Source organism: Neovison vison, chromosome 10, assembly GCF_020171115.1.
Source record: "Neovison vison isolate M4711 chromosome 10, ASM_NN_V1, whole genome shotgun sequence".
In the NCBI taxonomy this organism is placed as follows: Eukaryota; Metazoa; Chordata; class Mammalia; order Carnivora; family Mustelidae; genus Neogale; species Neogale vison.
This window is the reverse complement of record NC_058100.1, coordinates 9,384,369-9,403,326: the sequence shown is the minus strand read 5'-3', so window position 1 is coordinate 9,403,326 and position 18,958 is coordinate 9,384,369. Positions and strand designations below refer to the sequence as shown.

General features: G+C 53.1%; 1 protein-coding gene across 3 annotated transcripts in view; it reads right to left on the bottom strand.

The window, feature by feature from the left end:
- Positions 1 to 1,217: 1,217 nt before the first annotated feature.
- The window catches only part of UCK2 (uridine-cytidine kinase 2), a 74,790-nt gene continuing 57,049 nt past the window's right edge, over positions 1,218 to 18,958 (bottom strand). For all 3 annotated transcript variants that reach the window (XM_044266782.1, XM_044266783.1, XM_044266784.1), the window contains exons 4-7: positions 14,766 to 14,908; positions 8,654 to 8,751; positions 6,298 to 6,346; positions 1,218 to 5,023 (exon numbers count right to left, since the gene is read on the bottom strand). In XM_044266782.1, coding sequence (XP_044122717.1) covers positions 4,884 to 5,023; positions 6,298 to 6,346; positions 8,654 to 8,751; positions 14,766 to 14,908 — 430 coding nt within the window. In that variant the 3' untranslated portion in view covers positions 1,218 to 4,883. The remainder of the gene's footprint in view (positions 5,024 to 6,297; positions 6,347 to 8,653; positions 8,752 to 14,765; positions 14,909 to 18,958) is intronic.

Sequence of the window (18,958 nt, the reverse complement as noted above, 5' to 3'; positions counted from 1 at the left end):
GAGAACAGCACAAAGGCCAATTATTTTAGTCTTTGGCGGTGGGTGACCTAGGCCTTTTTAAAAACAGGGACAGGGGGACGCCTGGGTGGCTCAGTTGGTTAAGCAGCTGCCTTCGGCTCAGGTCATGATCCCAGCGTCCTGGGATCGAGTCCCACATTGGGCTCCTTGCTCGGCAGGGAGCCTGCTTCTCCCTCTGCCTCTGTCTGCCTCTCTGTCTGCCTGTGCTCGCTCTCTCTCCCTCTCTCTCTGACAAATAAATAAATAAAATCTTTCTCAGTTGGTTAAGCAGCTGCCTTCAGCTCAGGTCATGGTCCCAGGGTCCTGGGATCGAGTCCCGCATCGGGCTCCTTGCTCAGCGGGGAGCCTGCTTCCCCCTCTGCCTCTGCCTGCCTCTCTGTCTGCCTGTGCTCGCTCGCTCTCCCTCTGTCTCTCTGATAAATAAATAAAATCTTTAAAAAAAAAAATGTTTAAAAAAAATTTTTTTTTAATTAAAAAATTAAAAAAAAAACAGGGACAGGGATGGGGCGCCTGGGTGGCTCAGTCAGTAGGGCATCTGATTCTCGGTTTTGGCTCAGGTCATGATTCTGGGTTCTGGGATGGAGCCCAGAGTCAGGCTTTGTGCTCTGCAGGGAGCCCGCTGGAGATTCTCTCCCTCTGTCCCTCCCCTGGCTCACACACACGCTTTCTCTCAAATAAAATTTTTTAAAAAGAAAAAAACAGGGAGATGTATGAATATCTGTGTTATGTATCGATATGTTGAGCAATCACACACACAAACACACACACACTCACACACAAGCTCTCTTGTTCACACTGTCAATGTACACTTCCTCCACCCACCTCCGTGAAGTTTTCTTCCTCTAGAAGGCTGCTTGGGATTTCAATGGAGGAGTTCAGGAAGGGGTGGTGAATGCTCCAGGGTAGGAATTGAGGGAGGTGCTGACATTGATTGGGCGACTCCGAGCCAGAACCTCCCAGAGATCGGAAGCCTCCCAGAAACCTTGGCCTTGGCTTTTGGGAACAGAGACAGGGACAGACGAGAAATGCACAAATGTGCATCTCACCAACATTCCAGGACAGCTAAGGTCCGGGGTCCAGCCCGCACCATGAGGCTTAGTGACAGAAGCCTCCTAGTCACATCCTGAGTGGCTGAGCCCTCAGGGCCGCTGGCCTCAGTCACTGCTCCTCCTGCCCAAACACCACAAGGGAGACAAGAATTGGCTCTTTTTTTTTGTCCAGTCTTTATTTACAGCAAAGTACATAGTATGTGGTCATTTTTGTAACTACTAACAATAAAGGCAGGGTGGTAGAAAGGAAGGAGGAAGAGCAAGCATCTGAAAGAAAAAAAAAGCCTACGTCTTTATTTAGCTACTCACCCTGTTCCTGAGGCAGGACCGGTTAGGCACTCACCGCCTCTAAGAGCAGCAAGGAAGCTGATCTAACACCAGCCACCTCGCCTAAGGAGGGCAGCACGGGGCCCAGAGACAAAAGATCGAAGGGGACTCTGAGCTCCAGACCAACCCCAGTGCTTTTCTCAACATGTTCTCTGCCTTGTTGTACCGGACACCAAGCCCGTTTCCCCCACTTCACCCTGAGACAGGGTGAAAGGGAGTGAGGGAAGCCCAGCCAGTGTTCTCTGGCAGCAGAGCCCTACAATGCAGAACCTTCCCCAGCCAGCCTAACCAACACGGGTCCTTGGTGCTGCAATCCTTGACTGGCAGGTAGGAGACTCCAGTAGCCCTGCCAGAGGCTACTGCCTCCCTCCGCTGGCCTCAGGTGCTAGCACAGGTCAAGGCTGCTAATCAAGGGAGCGGAAAAGGACAGCAAAGGACAGCAAAGGAGGGGATACAGAAACCGACTGGGCTCCAGTCCCTCCTGCTTCCCAACCGTGCCGGGGAGCACGAGAGCCTTCACAGCTGACCTAGTGGCCTCATGAGAGACTGGCAGTCTGCCCCGGGCACAGAGACAAGCGTCCAGTGCCGAGCCCAGGCGAGGCAGGACGGCGGCATCCACATGACCGCGGCAGCCAAGACCCGAGCAGGTTGTTGGAATGATGGGCTCTGGAGGAGGAACTGGAGACCTTCCCCTGCCACCCTCCCACGGCCTGTCCTTCGGGGATCCCCTTGTCTAACCACTGCCTCTTCAAGGGCCTACCCTATCCACCCCAAACCAAAGTTCTAGACACTCGTGAGCTCCTCCTACAGAATCCAATCTCTCTGTCCTTACTGGCCTTGGGCTACCCAAGAAAAAGAAACCTGGGTCAGCACAAGTTCCAGTAGCATGAAGGAGTGTGAGGTCAGGCCTTCCCATGACACAAAGTGAGGATACTTGTTCCCTACACACTTGGTCTATGGGTAACAGCTGGGCGGGGGGTGGGGGGGGCCGGAGCAAGCACCACTGGGCAGCTCGGAAGCCACGGGACTCCCACGCACACATGGCCGACATCACCCCACCCAGCTTGCCCGTACCTCCCTGCTGGACCAAAGAGAGGACCCAGGAGCCTCGGGTCATGGTTTCTGGCCCAACGATCCTACTGCTGACTCTCCAGTGGAATCAGAGACCTAATGACTCAAAATACCGAGTCCAGCATTTGTCACTCAGAAAGCTCAAGTTCAGAGAGTTGGTTAAATACTGAGGGGGCCGCACAGGGATGAAGCTTCTCATCCCTTCCTTGCCCCAGACAGTGTGTCACAGAACCAAGGGAGTTGTCAACGTTGCCCAGTGGACACAGCCCAGTACCCCAAGCCAAGCCACCAAGAACTGGGGATGGTTTTTACCAGGAGGCAAGGCAGCCCTAGAGCAGTTTCCCAGCAACTGGGCTACTGAGAGACACCGGAGGCTTGGTCCCAACACCACAGGTAGATGAGGAAGCAGGTGAGGACATCAAGGCTCAGAGATGAGAAGACTCCATCTTCCAGGGCAGTGGGACAGACAGCCAAGGCACTAAATGGTTTGGCACCTGGGAGCTTCAAGTACAGTTGAATGTGCTACCCACTGGAAGGCCAAGGCTCCCCCAGACAGGGGTGGGCTGCCCCTGAGCACGGAGAGGCCCCATCCAGGCCAAGAGGCCCTGGGTCCTCAGGATCCTAACCCAGGCCTGCCACCGAACCTTCATCTGAAAACTGAGCAAGGCGTGACGAGAGAGAGAATACGGATGCTGCGGCCTTCCAGAAGGTACTCATCCCGAGGGGCACCGGCCTCAGACGCAGACCCCTCGGGAGTCTTCCCTCACTCCCACCCTCGGGAGCTCCCCCGCAAGCCCGCAGCGGCCTCCTGAGTGTCTCAGGGGCGGCAAAGCTCTGCTGGGGTGGAGGTCGGACTTTTTCAAACAGCCGCACAGGGTGAGAGTCACATCGAGTCCAGAAAGGGGGAATCAAAGCTGGACGGCAAAGAGTCTGAGGGACACTTCGGTGTGACTAGAGAGACGCGGTGTCAGATGTACCTGAGTGGCTCCAGTGGGCTGGGAAAGCAATGGGGGGGAGAAGGTCCCCCGAAACGCTTCAGGCGGTGGAAAGGCTGTGGGCACAGCCTGCAGAGCACGGAGATGGTCAACGGGCAAGCGAAGGGCTCCTGCTCGTCCGCGGTTCATCGCGGAGGCTTCGGGACCCTCGCGTCACCCCTCCTGGGTCTCACTTGGTCCTCCCCCTTCCTCCACCAAGACTCTTCAGGGATCTGGGTTCCTCCCAAAGAGGGAGCCCTCGGGAGAGGTGGGGCTCTCCCTGGAACCCGGCCATCTGCCTGGCTGGCATGCTGCTGGGAAGCACTGCCGCCGAGAGGTGCGTGTTGTCCTCACCCCTGCTTCTCGGTGAGCGGGAACGACCACTCACTCCCCCTGCTGCCCTGCCAAGGGCTGTCGGCTGTCCTTCCGCCAGCAGAAGTCCTCAACCAAAGCCCAGACTCAAGGTCAAGGGGCCACTGTGCGAGCTACCCTCTGGCACAAGGCCCAAGGAATCTGATCGCGGACTTCCCTGTGTTTCCTCGGACACAACACCAGATCCCGTCCGACTCTCTCCTCCCCCCCGTTGCAGAAGAGAGCCCGTCACGTGCCCATCAGGGAAGGAGAGGGGGCAGCTCTGGCTTGTGGGGAGACTGAGAAGCAGGTGGGTCACGAAGGAGCGGCTGAGCTACCCAGGCAGCTGCGAGGGGGAGGGGGCGGCACTGGGCAAGAAGAAAACACAGATTTGTTCTCCTTAGTGGGCCTCTTCCCTGAGTTTGATTTTTGAGCTGAGGTCTTGCCTAATTTCAACTCAAAAAAAAAAAAAGAAAAGAAAGAAAAAGAAGAAGAAAAGAAAGGAGTATCTCTCGTGAACACACGATTAAGCTCCGGCTCAAAAGGCGACCCCTGGCAGGGGAGGGGCGAGCCAAGGCTCCCAGCTCCACTGTCCTCACAGGCACGAGCGCCATGAGCCGGGGCCCCCCCTCTCCCCCGTCCGCCTCCCGCACCCATGCCTGAGCCTGCCCCCCTCGCAACACAGCGGCCACGATCCCTCGGTGAGACTCCAGCTCAAGCCCCGGACACGCAAGTACAGGCCCTCCTAACACAACACTTACAGCAAACAGCTTTACAGTATTTGTACATTTACACAAAAATAGATCCTTTTATATATATATATATGTATTTATAACTGGTTACACGTTGGATTCATAATTAGGCATCACCAGTAGTAGTTGGCACGGTTTGTCGTTTAAGCTCAGGGTCAAATTCGGTTTCGTTTCGCCGCTCCAAAGCACAAAAAAAAAAGGAAAAACAAAGGCATGTCATCTCCATAGTGTGTTCTTAAATACAGCAATGTCCTAGGAAAGCACATGTACGAATGAACAGTGCCTTCTGATCCCTCCTCCTGTCTCTTGAAGAGAGGGGCCGGGCCGGAAGGAGACAGGGGTCAGTGGGGCCGGCTGCTGGACTCCGACGGCTGCCTCTTGCGTGAAGGGATGTAGCCGTTCAGATAGCCATTGGTCTGCCGTTTGGAGAGCCCTCCGTTCAGGATGTCCTGAATGTGTTGCACAATGAGGTTGATGGCCACTGTGGGGCAGAGAGCGGCCGTGTTAGGGACAGTGCAGGGAGGAGACAAGCCTTCCACCAGGGAACCCACCAGCCCCAAGTAGACTGATCCCTGCAGAAGGCTCAGAAATGTTAACAAGGGGACTCTCTGTTCTTAGCGTTAGAAATAAACGGTTCATCTCAAGCAAGTGACTGATGTTGAAACCACCATCACCAGACGTGGAATGAAGATTGAGTGCTTTCTGAGATGCTGCACAAAGAACACGTGCAACACCACGTCTCTCCTACGCTGTTCTCCCTGGGCTGTGTAAACTGAATCCAATCACGAGGAAACAAAGATGAACCCAAACTGAGGGCCATTCTACAAAACAACGGGCCTGCACGCCTCAAGCCTGTCAAAGGAAATTGTATCAATCTTTACTTCTCTGGATGGAATGGCTGTTCTGTGGCCAGGAATGAAAATGCCCTTCTCTCTAAGAAAGACACAATGAGGGGCACCTGGGTGGCTCAGTCAGTTGGGCATCCGACTTCTGGTTTCAGCTCAGGTCATGATCTCAGGGTCCTGAGACCGAGCCCCTCATTGGGCTCCACACTCAGTGGGGAGCCTGCCTGCAATTCTCTCCATCTCCCTCTGCCTCTCCCTCTTTTCTCTCTAAAATGAACTAAATCTTAAAAAAAAAAAAAAATTAAGAAATACACAGTGAAATAGTCATTGCTAAGACAGACTCCCAAATGACTCAGCAAAAAAAAAATTAACTGTTTAAATGGAAGAAAGTTGAAATTAATTAATAAAAAGAGAATGAGAAGGTAGGGACTTCTCACAGATCATGCCCCAGTCTGCCTCAGCCCAGACGTACCCCTACCTACTTCTCAGACAAGCCGAAACCAACAAATAAATAAAAGCAACCAGCTCCCTTTCAGAAGGGCTACCTTAGTGGCAGGTCATTCGAAATTAAATTAAGAAGAAAGCATGCTTTTGCTAAAAGATGGCCTTGGATGCAAGGCCTCTCTAAGTGCCATCGCTGGGAGTGACAGCAAAGGCCAGTCTCCAGCCCTTTGGTTTCTGTTAAAGCAGCATCAGTTCCTGTTTGTGACCATGGCCATACACACATGTACACAAGGGCCTGTTCCCAAGGCCGACTATGTGAGCAGAAATTCCTTTCTGGCTCCCAGGAACAGACCAGTGATTCAGCCACGTCCATGGAACCTTGCTTGGTCACCACATCCTGTCTCAAAGTATGACGGACATAGGGTAGAAGTCATGCCTCCACGGATGACTCCCCACCAGGACTCACCTAGATTATCTGCACCTCTAGGAATGATCACATCAGCGTATTTCTTTGTCTGTGGAGAAAGAAATTCACAATGCATTAAAGAAGAAACAAACTGGTTCTCGCCCCTCTTGAGGGGCCGTTTGAAAAGGGTCAGCCTTCCTACCACGGACCCCAGTTGGTGGCAGCTTGAGGCTGCCAACACAGTATTTTTTAGCTCCTTTATCTAAATTACAATAAACCAGCTCTCTTGATCTTTCATTATTAATGGTTTCATACTATTTAAGCTTAGGACCTGCACTGAGAATGTGGTCTTTGAAACCAAGCTCATAACTGCCTCCTCCCTACTAAGAAAAATATGAATTAGGAAAACCCAAATTGAAAAGGGAAGTGTTTCACCTGGGACTTCTACACACAGTCTGAAAGGGGACACCACTAATCCTAGCACAAGGGTAAATCCAAGAAAAATAATCCCCCTGATGACAATTGCATGCTCATTTTGATACCACACTTTAAAAAGGCGCCTGGGTGGCTCAGTGGGTTAAAGCCGCTGCCTTCAGCTCGGGTCATGATCCCAGGGTCCTGGGATCGAGCCCCGCATCGGGCTCTTTGCTTGGCAGAGAGCCTGCTTCCTCCTCTCTCTCTGCCTGCCTCTTTGCCTACTTATGATCTCTGTCAAATAAATAAAATCTTAAAAAAAAAAAAAAGTAAAGATACAATTTGATACATTCCCTTTTCTGTTTTCTTATTTCACTGGGATTTTGTGGACCACTTTACAAGTAACTGTGTTGTGGTGTGTGACCCAGCTTACGTCTAGCGTAAGACCACCTCCACCTAAGGATGCCTTCAGCACACGGGCATCTTGTGTACTAAAACCATTCAAATGCAACTGTGTCAGGACCAAACCCAATCTGAGCTAGGCAGACAATTTATCAGATCTGAGCTCCTGGCTTACACGGGAATGACCTGATCTTCCCTGATCAGAGTGGCTGGACAGTGGGAACAAGCAGAAACCACCCAGAAAAATGTGCAGAACTTTAAGCTCTGTTATAACTAAGTGAAACAGCAGGAAAGTGGCAGTTAGCTCTAGTTCATGTCCGGTAAGTTTACCTTGCATTATTATCAAGGTAAAAAGAGGAGGAGTCGTCCTCAGATAGACGGACAGATCGAATTTCCTGGCTTCTCCACTCCCTCTGCCCTCTGCCTGGAAACCTAATCCTGTGACCCAATCCTCTCCAGGGGAATGAGCAGGCCACCGGCATTACTCAGACTGACTCACAAAGTCCACCTGTCCCCAATCTGAAACAACAGAAGTCTAGTCTGGTTTGGCGCAAAACCTACTAACAGACTTGAAGGAACAGACAGTTGGAGATCATACTTTTCCAGGAGAAAGAAAGAAGTTCATGACTCGGAGAAACAGAAATTCCCACACTCGGCTGGGAGAATTCCAGTCTCCCAGAAGAGATCAACTAAGATCAGGTAAGTCCCAGTGCCTTCCCCACTCTCACTCAGAGTTCATTATAAATCGTTAGGCAGTTAGACCACAGTGAGGTCAACCTGGTCAGGACACAGGACACAGGACACAGGACACAGGTGCAGGCATCTCCTGAATTAAACGCTTCTTCTCAAACGACATCATCTCCTGCCTCTTCCTCTACCACTACCCCCGCCCCCCACCCAACCACCGCACCTCTTGTCCCTGGTGGGCCTCCCGCAGCACTCACCTCTCTGTCCCCTGAAGCCGAGAGTGTTTCCGGTGCTGAGAGCCGACTCACTAAACACTGAAAATTCCCCACATCCCCAACCTCCCTTCTCTGAAAGCCACCTCCCAGAGAGTTCCCAGCTGCCACAGGAGGAATGATGAGCCTATGCCATGGCAGAAGTAAGGAAGCTTATGCCAACATGGCAGGACACTTCCCACTGGGGAACGTATCCAGGGCCCAAAGACAAGCTCAAAAGGGCGGGGTGGAGGGAGGGACTCCATGCAGTAGCAGAAGAGATTCAGGAGATACCCTACTGCTGAGCCCTCCCTACACTAATACTACAACCATCACAGACCTTTTGAAGATCCCAATGGCCGAGTCTATGCTTAGGTATGGTGCACCCTCACACCGTGAGCCCACCAAGCAAGGAGTGCAGAGTTTGTTGAGGTCAGACAGCGGGACCCTGAAGGGCCATTCTGGCAAAGATGGCGGCCGACAGCTCCCAGAGAGCAGAAAGCCTCAAAGGCTGCCCCCTTCCTTGGGACTGGAGGACAGAGGATCATTCAGAGAGGAATGAAATTCCGGCTGGGGACTCCATCGGGCTTACATACCTGTATGCGTGAGATTTAGTTTTAAATGCTAAATTCAACAAAAAACAAACCAAGAACACAACTCACTGGCAAGCAGAATTCCTCAAAGGCAGGCTTGACGAACGTAATGTACTGAGATAAAATCTGCTCAAGGTCCCTCCCTCTTTCGCTGATGTCCCTTAATACTATAAGAAAAGGAAAAACAAGAATCAAGAAAATGGTGCATGAGCCAACCCATGTCCACCCTTCGTGAGGCAGACCAGGCTCACTCGGGCTCTGCGATTACTCTGGATGATTCACAAGCCGGATTCCTGAGAGACTTGCCCAAGAGCGGGTCAGCAGCAGCTTCAAGAAAAACAAGTTACATTTTTATTGCTAGAGTCAAATTGGGCGATGACATAAGGATCTTCTGAAGCAAAAGGCTGTCCAGCCTTAGCCAACAGTCTTCTGGTTTCAAGCAGCATTTGACCCAAATAAAATTTCAGTGTGAACAACATAAAAAAGCAGGACGGTCCTGCAGGGCTCGTAACAGGGAGCAGACGGGGCCCAGAGAGGAGGTGCGGCTCCTGGACGGCGTCCCCTTGTAGTTACTTACCTGCGTGCAGCCCGCGGACCTACTGCTGACGTGCCACCTTATCACGCCTGCACCCCCCCAACATTCCAGCCCCTACAGGCGCAGAAGCCGGGCAGAGGGTCCCACTGTGGCCAGCCACTCCTGCCGACCTCAAGCACAGGGGCTTGCAAATAGAAAACACCTCGTTTGAGGGGACGACACCCTGGTTTTGGAAACAGTGGGCTGCACTCCCCATCTTCGACCTTCTCCCCCTGGGGCGGTGTCATTCAAGTGCTTTCAACCCAACACCTTTATTATTTTAACAGCCTTTCGTCAAAAAAACAGAGAAAGGGTCTGACCATCGGAAGGGACTAGGATCCTGGCTCTGCCACTCTACACCAACCTCCCTGAGCCTCAGCCTCCCCCCAAACTCGGCAGTGAGAACTTGGGAGGAGATTCTCGCCTTCAAAACAGCGCCTCCCTACAGGTGTTGTCAATCTCAGCCCCACGGCTGCCCGATCTTCCACCCCGACCCCGAGAGGGTGCCCTGTCCATCAGCAACCATTTGTGAGGGCCCCTGGACTCCTCTCGACCATTTCTCAGGTTACAGACTCAGCAGGGGATGAACACACCAGGGCACACTTGCAAGTGAATTTCCCGACAGCCACGTCTCTAGATAATTCCGTGTGTCCGCACACGCGCGCACACACACGCACACAGGCAGGGGCAGGAAAGAGGGAGGGAGGCTGTCGTAGTTAGGATTTGGGCTGGTGTGGAATGTGTGAGATTAGATGGCGAGAAGACCACATTCCAGAGGGTCAGGTGACCGGCCAGACCTCCTGACTCTCCCAGCAGCGCCTGCATTTACAAGACATCTCCGCAGGAACCCTGGTCTCAGGCAATCGGGCAATCAGCAGGTTGCTGATGGGTCAGGGCTTGTCCCACGGCCCCTCCCGGCCCCAGGACCAGCAGAGGCGCCCCACCCCCCCCGCCAGGAAATGGTGTTCCGGGGCATCCTGACGTGGGGCCGGAGGCTCTGCCAGGGACCTGGGCCGCCACGTGGCTCGCCCCCACCAGCCTCCGGAGCCCTGGCCCGCCAGCGACCGGGCTCCCCTCCGCCAAAACACACAGCCAGGGCGGCCTCCAATTTCTCCACGTTCCCAGATAAAGTACAAAGGGGAAAGGAAGCCAGGGCAAAGGGTATCAGAGCTGGGGAAAAAACAAACACACGGCCACACTCGGATAGCTTTTGCTTAAAAGCCGTGCAGAAGCCTGATGTGTGTGTTTCACAAGACTCGCTCTGCACACGAGGGCGGCTGGCGTGCATGGCGTGGGCCCCTCTGTCCTTCCCCCGGCACACACACACACGGACCCGTGGGCTCCCCAGGGGCTCTCCTGCAGCCCCTGACCCCAGCCAGCGGCTCCCTTGTTACCTGCGCCTACACCACTGCGTGGGGAAGGCGCAGAGCTGGGGGCAAGCACAGGGAGCAGGAGAGTCACCCAGAGACTGCCCTAGGCCCTGGGCCCGCCACCCGGAGCGGGGCAGGTAGAACCCACCTGGGTTGGAATCCTGATCCCACTCTTAGCTCTGTGACCTTAGAAAGGTTACCCAACCTCTGTGAATCTCGTTTTCCTTAACTGTAAAATAGAGACATGATACACAGAGACTTTCTCATAAGGTCATTATCCAAAATACAGGGGGATGGGCTTAAAGTCTTCAGCGCTGTGGCTGGTGCATGGGAGGTATTCAATAAACCTGAATTTCTACCACCCATGAGGATGGTAATCGAATCTGGGAAGCTTCAGGAGAAGGACAGCTCCCTGACGGAGCAGGGGGCCCCTGGGAGGGCAGCATCTGTGAATTCAGAGGAACTCAGGTGAGCTCAGGTGAGCAGGCCGGAACCAGCCGAGAGCCGGGGTCCCGCGGAGCAGCTGGAAAGGTGGGAGTGGGGGGTTGCCGTGCGGGAGGGACCGCAGGGCACAGACACATGGGAAGACACATTGGAGAGGGAGAAACAGGGAAGACAGGGAGGAGCCACCCTACAGTTTCTACCCTGGGAAGGGAAACAGGAAATGGGGGAGAATGTTGCCCAGACACTGGGAACGTGCAAAACCAAACAGCATCACCCACCTCTGCTCCCTGAGAGCCTTCCACTAAGTTACCACCTCCAACAGCCCGAGACCCCACCTCGAGCCAAGGACAACACAAGGCCAGCCAGTTCACAGCACCAAAGTGCCCGGCTCCTCAGGCGAAGTCAGGAAACAGGGCCAAGCCAAGGACTGAGTCAGAACAAGGTCTTGGCACAAACCAGAAACTCCAGGGACTCAATACCGGCTCCCTGATCATCACTCTGACCCGGCACATTTGCTGGGAAAGGAAAAGGCCCTTTCAGAAGAGGGGGAAAGGGCAGGAAAGTACCCGTCTGCCCACCTTCCCTGCTCGGCTCTCATGGCCGCCCTTCCAAAGCCACCAGGGCTCCTCTGGTCAGCCAAAGCCAAGAACGAAATTTAGAAGGACCCAGAATAAATACGATTCCTCAATGGCTCAGCCAATTCAATCTAAAAATTAGTCGAGGAAATGTGTTACTCTAGCAACAGACTAACCATCTCAAGGTCCACTGCAGCCCTGAAGCTGTGGGGACTGGACACTGAGAATTAGACCAGAAAAGAGAGTAGGTGTCAGCCCTCTTTGGTCCACGGTCTCAGTTCTTCCCTGTCCCCAAATTCAAGGGTGGGTTAGAGTAAATAACACACATGGCAGGAAGCTAAAAGCTGGAGAAGCCAATACCCCAAAGTATGAGGGGTTCCCGTGATGGAGTGTTTCCAAAGCTGCACAGCTCAAAGGCAAAGCCCCCATTCCACACGATGGTCAACTCTGACCAAGTGTCAAGGGCCCGGTGACACGCAAAAGGGCAAAACCATGGCACTAACTCAAGTCTCCAGGAATGTTCTGAGGCCCATCAGCTGCTCCTGACTAACCCTCCCTCCCATCCCACAAAGCACATGCCAGGCATGTTTTCTGTCCTACAAGGACAGAGAATGAACTTGTCGAAGCAGCATGTGGAAAGGCCCCGCAAGTCCACCAGGAAAGTGACTCACTAGCAGGTGACACAAGAAGGCAGAGGTCTGAGAGGGAAAGCGACAGCCTCCCTGGGAACATCAGGGATGGGACCGGAGAAACCCCACAGAAAGCCTCCATCACCTCCTACCTTCCGCTCGTTTTGCACAAGGATCCCAGTATAAGAGAGCAAAGGAGAATTCTCTGTGCCATCAGTGCCGTGGTGATCCATTTGAATTAGAGGCCAAGACCGTCTGATTTTCAAGGATTCTGAATTCTGGATTTCTCAAATTTGGTTCTATTTGGCCACGGCTCGCATGTCCTTCTCCCTCAAGCATTTAACTGCACCCCCCCTCCCCAGGACTTCAGTACCAGGTGCGGGCCTGATGATGGGGTCAGGCCGGCGTCCCCATTCCTGAGGATCAGATGACCACTCAGAGGTTCTGGCCAATCCTGATGGAAAACTCAGGAAAACAGAACAACTACCATCTCAGACAAAGCAGACCCAACCTAACACATGGACGATTATCAGCTAACACACCACCAGGCATTTAACCTGCTTATGGCTCCTCCTCACAACCCAGGGGTACTGATCGATACTTCATCAACCAACCCGCGTATCCCTATTTATGAGGGACTAAGAGGTTACAACATAACCTGCCCGAGGCCAGACATCGACTAAATGGTGAAATCAGGATTTAAGTAGAATTCATCTGACTCCGGTTCCAACCACCCCCCCACCCCCACCCCGGGTGCATTCTGTTGCCTCCCAGACTTGAAAGACTGGCGGGGACATGGAACAGATCAACCATAGCAGGTCCTGGGTTTGGAGACTAAGGTGACAGATACACCAGGCCCTGGGGCGGGTACAGGAGGGAATACCAGGCTGGGACCTTGAGGATCTATTAAAAAAGACCACGCAACTCTTTCCGGGCCCAAGTCATGACCCTCTAAACAAGCCTGTCTCCTTCACCTTATCTATAAAGAAACCCAAGCCTAGGAGGTCACAGGAGTCCCAAGCGTCACCAAAGTCACAAAGCTAGCTGGAGACTGTGGGCCTAGAATAGGGGTCTCCCACTCTCCTTTCTTCCACTGAGGAGTTCTACCCAACCCCCACGCCACCTCGGAGTGGAAGTGGGAGAACAACTCACTTTACAGAGCGTAGACATTACTCCTTGGGAGGACAAAATCCAAGGTCTCATTTCTCTATATTCTGCTGGTTCCATTTATAGTTCTTGCAAAGAGGACTTAAGTGGATAAAGCACAAGTTTGTTTCATGAACTGAAAAGAGAACACGTTACAGGCTTTGAGGTCAGAAGGCTCTGCGCTGGACCTTATAAAACTCCAATCAGCCGGGGCGCCTGGGCAGCTCAGTCGGTTAAGCATCTGCCTTCGGCTCAGGTCATCTCAGGGACTTGGGATCGAGCCCCGCCATTGGGCTCCCTGCTGAGCGGGGAACCTGAGTCTCCCTCTGCCTGACGCTCCCCCTGCTTGACACACTCACTCTCTCTCTTTCCCTCACAAATAAATAAATAAAATCTTTTTTTTTTTTTTTTTTAAATTCCAATCTGCCCAAGATTTGCTCTGTGGCTAGGAGTCAGCCTTGTCACTCCCAGGGTCTCATTTCTGTTCCACGTGAGGAAGACTGGAAGCCTTGCTCACTTTCCTCATCTCCACGGCCCCTACAGGGGCTGTCCTTTTCTGACTCGGCTGGTACCCGCTCACCCCTGCCACTTCCTACAGCAGCCCTACCTACTGTCTTCACTCCCACGCCCTCCAGCAGACTCATCTCCCAACAGAGAGCCGAGGCCCTTTCATTTGCCCTGCTCAAAACCCCTTGGTAGCTCTCCCTCATGGACCAGGGACCAAACGGGAAGCCACAGACCCCATCATCTGCCTCTAGCGATTTCCAGCATCTCTCTAGACAGCCATCTAGGAATTCCAGCCACTTGCTTCCTGAAACAAGCCCTGTGTGCCTGTGTTTGCACCGTGTAATTTCTTGTGTTGTCTACGTCATCACCCTGCCACACCCCCGGTGAAGCCTCCTGATCCCGCAGGTGGAAGCAAGGGCTCCACTCCATGTCCTGCCAGGCTGAATTACAGGCTCCGCTCCCCACCAAAGGACAGCAGCCCCTCAGGACACCAGGCACGGAGACCGACACAGGCACACCCTCAGTAAGGCCTGCGGAGGGAATGACCCAGCAACTGCGCCGCAACTGGCGGGACAGAGGGACCAAACCTCCATAGAGCTTTCTGGAAAATAAAGACTACAGAAGTGGGCTGGTGGGACCAGCTGCCCAGCGCTGTGGGCACTAGGGATTCCTGCCCCCAGACATCCTAGTTTTAGTTCCTATCTTGATGACGATGCCTATGGGAAAACCACACAGAACTGGGCATTTAATCCAACTTTTTCCCCCGCAATACCACAACATAAACTTCTGACTTCATCTCCGTGACCTCACAAACCTTTCGTTAGGCAACACAGTGACTAATCCCTTCTCAGCTGCCACCAGGAGTTTGAGCAGCAGGACATCCTAGGGCTGAACTGGCTTAGCTGGACTGGGCCACTGGAGGCCTTCAGAACCCACCTCTGCGGGAGAGCCGGGTGTCTGCATCTGTGTCCACGAAAAGCTTCATCTGGAACAGGTCTCGCACCTCCTGGGAGTAGAAGGCCAGGATCCCTTCAAAGAGCACCACATCTGCGGGGTAGATGGTGACCGTCTCCTCCTTCCTGCAAAGCACAGAGCAGATGATGGGCCGAACCAGGCAGGGTGAGCAAAGGTTGGAGGAAAGCAGCATTTTTCTGGGGGTCTGGGGGCCCCTCCCTGTAGACCTACAGCAGGAACGGAAGGGGGAAGCTACCGCCACCTTGCAGAGCCCTGAGACTCCCACTGATGGCCAACCAAAGAGCCATCACAACTGGGGCAAATGTCTCCTCTGAGCTCTCACCATAAAGCAGAAACCGAAGGCAGTAGTCCCTCTCCTTGGGATTTAAAAAAAACAAAAAAAAACAAAAAAAAACCACCATGCTGCTTGAACACACAACAGAGAAAGACAGAAGCAGATGTGATTCCTTCTTTTTTCTGGAGGCGTCTCCAGGAATGCTCTCGGGCCTGGCATTTATGGAAGCTAACAATGAACTTCCACAAACAGAAACTTAGTCTTCTCCCAACGGCCCCAACCCCTTCCCCCTTCGAAGGCAACTGAAGGAGGCAGGAAGGGTCCGGAGAGGAGGAGGCAGAAAAAGGAAGTTGCAGAGGAGAGGAAGCTCCTAGAGGGAGGGAAAGCCTCCCAAAGCTCCATCTGGTCCTGCTCCACGAGAAAGCAGTGGTGTGTTGTGGTCTGGGGCTGACGGTGCTCTCCTCCTCCTCCTCAGGGAGGCAGGGGTACGCAGGACCTCTCCACCTACCCCACAGGGTCACCATCCGCTTCCATCCTAACCATCATCTATGGCCTCTTGCCCCAAAGTCACGAAAAGCAAGGTAACGGTTCCCACTGCAAGGTTTACTACTCACGTGCACATTGAGGAATAAAACCAAATAAAACAATGTAAAATAAAACAATTTTTAAATTTTTAAACAATTTTCTAAACCTTTAAGACAATGGGTTTATCTGTGCAAACACAGGAAAGTCGGCAGCTGCCCCGGCGAGAGGATGCACGGAGCGTCCCTCCCATAAACACTCTCTGATTCCTTATTTGCTCAGACCCAGGGATTCCTGGGCAAATTGTAAGGCAGGCAACTGTTGGGAGCCACTACCCAAGGGCCAGAACAAGAGGTAGAAAAGGCAACCCAAGAGGACCGGGTAAGATTAGGAAACTCTCTAGAGCAGTGATGTAATTCTGGATGCACACAGAACCATCTGGGGAGTTAAAAAAAAAAATGCATGCCTGGCGGCATCTGGAAATCTCAGTCCATTAGAGACCGACTCTTGGTTTCTCCTGGTTTCAGCTCAGGTCATGATCCCAGGGTCCTAAGACTGAGCCTCTGTGCTGAGCCTGGAATCTGCCAGATTCTCTCTCCCTGTCCCTCGGCACCACTCCCCCACCGCACGTGTGCACACACGCATGTGTGCTCTCTCTCAAATAAATAAAATATTAAAAAAAAAAAAATGCCTGGGATGCCTGGGTGGCTCAGTGGGTTGAGCATCTGTCCTCGGCCCAGGTCATGATCCCAGGGTGCTGGGATCAGACCCAGCATCGGGCTCCCTGCTCAGCGGGGAGCCTGCTTCTCCCTCTCCCTCTGCCTACTGCTCCCTCTGCCTGTGCTCGCTCTCTGTCAAATACATAAATAAAATCTTTAGAAGGAAAATAATGTATGCCTGGGCCCCACCCCTCAGGGCTCTGATTCCATTCATCTGGGGTAGAGCCAGAGTGCTGGTATTTTATAATACCACTCCAGGTGTTTCTAACGTGAAGCCAGGGGTGAGGACCACCCGTCTGGAGGAGTGTCAGCTACCAGAAAACAGGGTGCCCCCTGTGGTTTAGGATAACGAACCTAACTGGACAGAGCTCAAAAGGGAAACGGGAGCTGCTCTGGGCAAGTGCCCTGCATGAAGGAGGGTGGGAAGTCTCTGCTGGAAACGGAAATGTTCCTGTTTGCGTGGGGAAGGGGGACTCCCAGGGCTCCCTCTGGAAAACACACACCCGGAGAGCGCTGTGACCGTGCTAGGTGTACGTGCGCTGACACCAGAGCCAGCGTGATCAGGACACCTCGAGGATAAGCATGAACAAGGAACAGGTGGTTTTCCAACTCAACAAACACGCCTCTCCGATCCTGGGAAAGCAAGGAAAACATCGCTGTCCGTGCTGCTGCTGGTGCCCCAAGAAGCTGGAATCGATCCCTTCCCAGTGTGCACGTCCATCCAGGGAGGAGAACCCTTCCAACAGCCCACAGCTAAGAACAACATCTACTGGGAAACTGCCAGCCCAGAACAAGCGAGGAGCCTCGCCTGGTGCAATATTCCGGGGAGAAGTTCGGAGTCTGGCTGCGAAGTCCACACACGATACCAAGACGATCAGAGCATCCGAGAGAACCTAAATCCAAGCTTCTCGGGTGGCTCATGAGGAGAGGCAAGGCCAGAGAAGGGGATCTACAGCAAACAAGACTCTTCTCGGTCTTAGTCCAACATCTGTTTGTACGTCACCACGAAAGGCCCGCGGACGCATCAGGAGCCCTAAGCTCGGAACAGCTGGGTCCCTGACGAGTGGCCCTTGAGGGTGGAGGGATGGCTGTGGCCAAAAGTGGTCCAGAGAAGTTTCACAAAGAGATGGGCTGCGGGCCACTAAAAAGAGGGGTGTGAAATGTATGGTGTGAAAGGAATCAGGGGTTAGGGGAGGACATCACGTCCAGACGGGAATTCTCCTGCTTAATGCACGAACCTGATGGAGCTCACGCAGCACACGCGACCCCACCCCCTCCGTCCGGTCAGCCGGTCAGATCCTGCCTGCAGGCCATGCAGACGTCCACCGCCTGACGGCAGGCTCTCACCTCGGCTACTACTCCAAGGACTTCATAAATAGCATCGTGATCCTCTCTTGCTGACACCGGAACCATCTGCTCCCACCCAACAGGCGTCTGTGACTCCCTACTCCCAGCACATTCACGATCTGGCCCTGGCGTCCCCAGCCTCTCCTCTCTGGGTCTCTGGGGCCGGCCGGCCTCCAGCCACTCTTCCCGCACACCCACCCCAACCTGGCCCTCCTAACCAGCTGCGATTCCCCACCACGCTTGTCCTTGAACTGCTTCTCTACCCATTACCTTGAAAATCCCCTTCTCCGACGACTCCTTACGCTTTCCAATATACAGTTTAAATATCACCTCCGCTATTCAACCTGCTCTAAATACTCCAACCCTTCCTCCCTCCTTCACACTCCTCCTTGAGCCCTTACTTTAGTTCTTGGCTGCATTTTAATTCTGTAGAGCACTGCCCTGCCCTGTACCTGAGAGCTGGTGGGCTCCCTAGTCTCCCATAGACAGGACATCACCACCACTTGCTAAGGCTAGAAACTACAATTCCCAGAATCCTCTTCCCTCTGGGGTCCCAGGGTGCTTTGCCAATGGGAAATGTAGACGATGAAACAAAACCCATCTAATTTTTAAGAAACCTTAATAGCCACACAGGGCTACTTCACAGACACTCTCTAAGTGGCCCCCCCGCCCCTTGGAGGCTGGGGCTCAGATGTGGCAGCTTCTTGGACTTGCCATGGACACTGGTTTCTTCTCCAGTGCCTCAGACCACAGGTTCCCAGATCTTAGCTCTCTCAGCATCTCCCCCAACACTCTTACTAGCTCCAATTCCTATACCAAACCCCTTTATTCCTACACGGTCTGTGGTGGTTTGATGCTGGAGGTGCACCTTGTTGAGTTGACAGCACAGTAGCGTCTGGTCCTTAGTAGGACACCCTTGAGAAGATACTGGGGAGGGATGAGGGCAAGGCGCCGAGCAGCCTGGCTTCTCCAGCACGCTGGGTTCACTCTCCTCCTCCTCCAGCCAATCTCTGCCACACCCTCCAGTTCTGGGAAAGGCACAGAACATGTGAGGAATCCCGCATCAAAGGCTGGCTGAGACAGTACTAAAGGAACACACAGGGAGACGGAGATGGGCTTTTAATTATAGAGACATTTGGTAGCAAAAGATGCATGAAATCTAATTTCCCATTTAAAAAAAAAAAAAATTCCACTTGAGAGAATGAAAAGAAAGGAACCAAGAGGGAAGGATGAAAGCAGGTGGGAGAAACTTTCAAAACAGCGCCGCGCTGAAAACACTTACTAAGTAATTA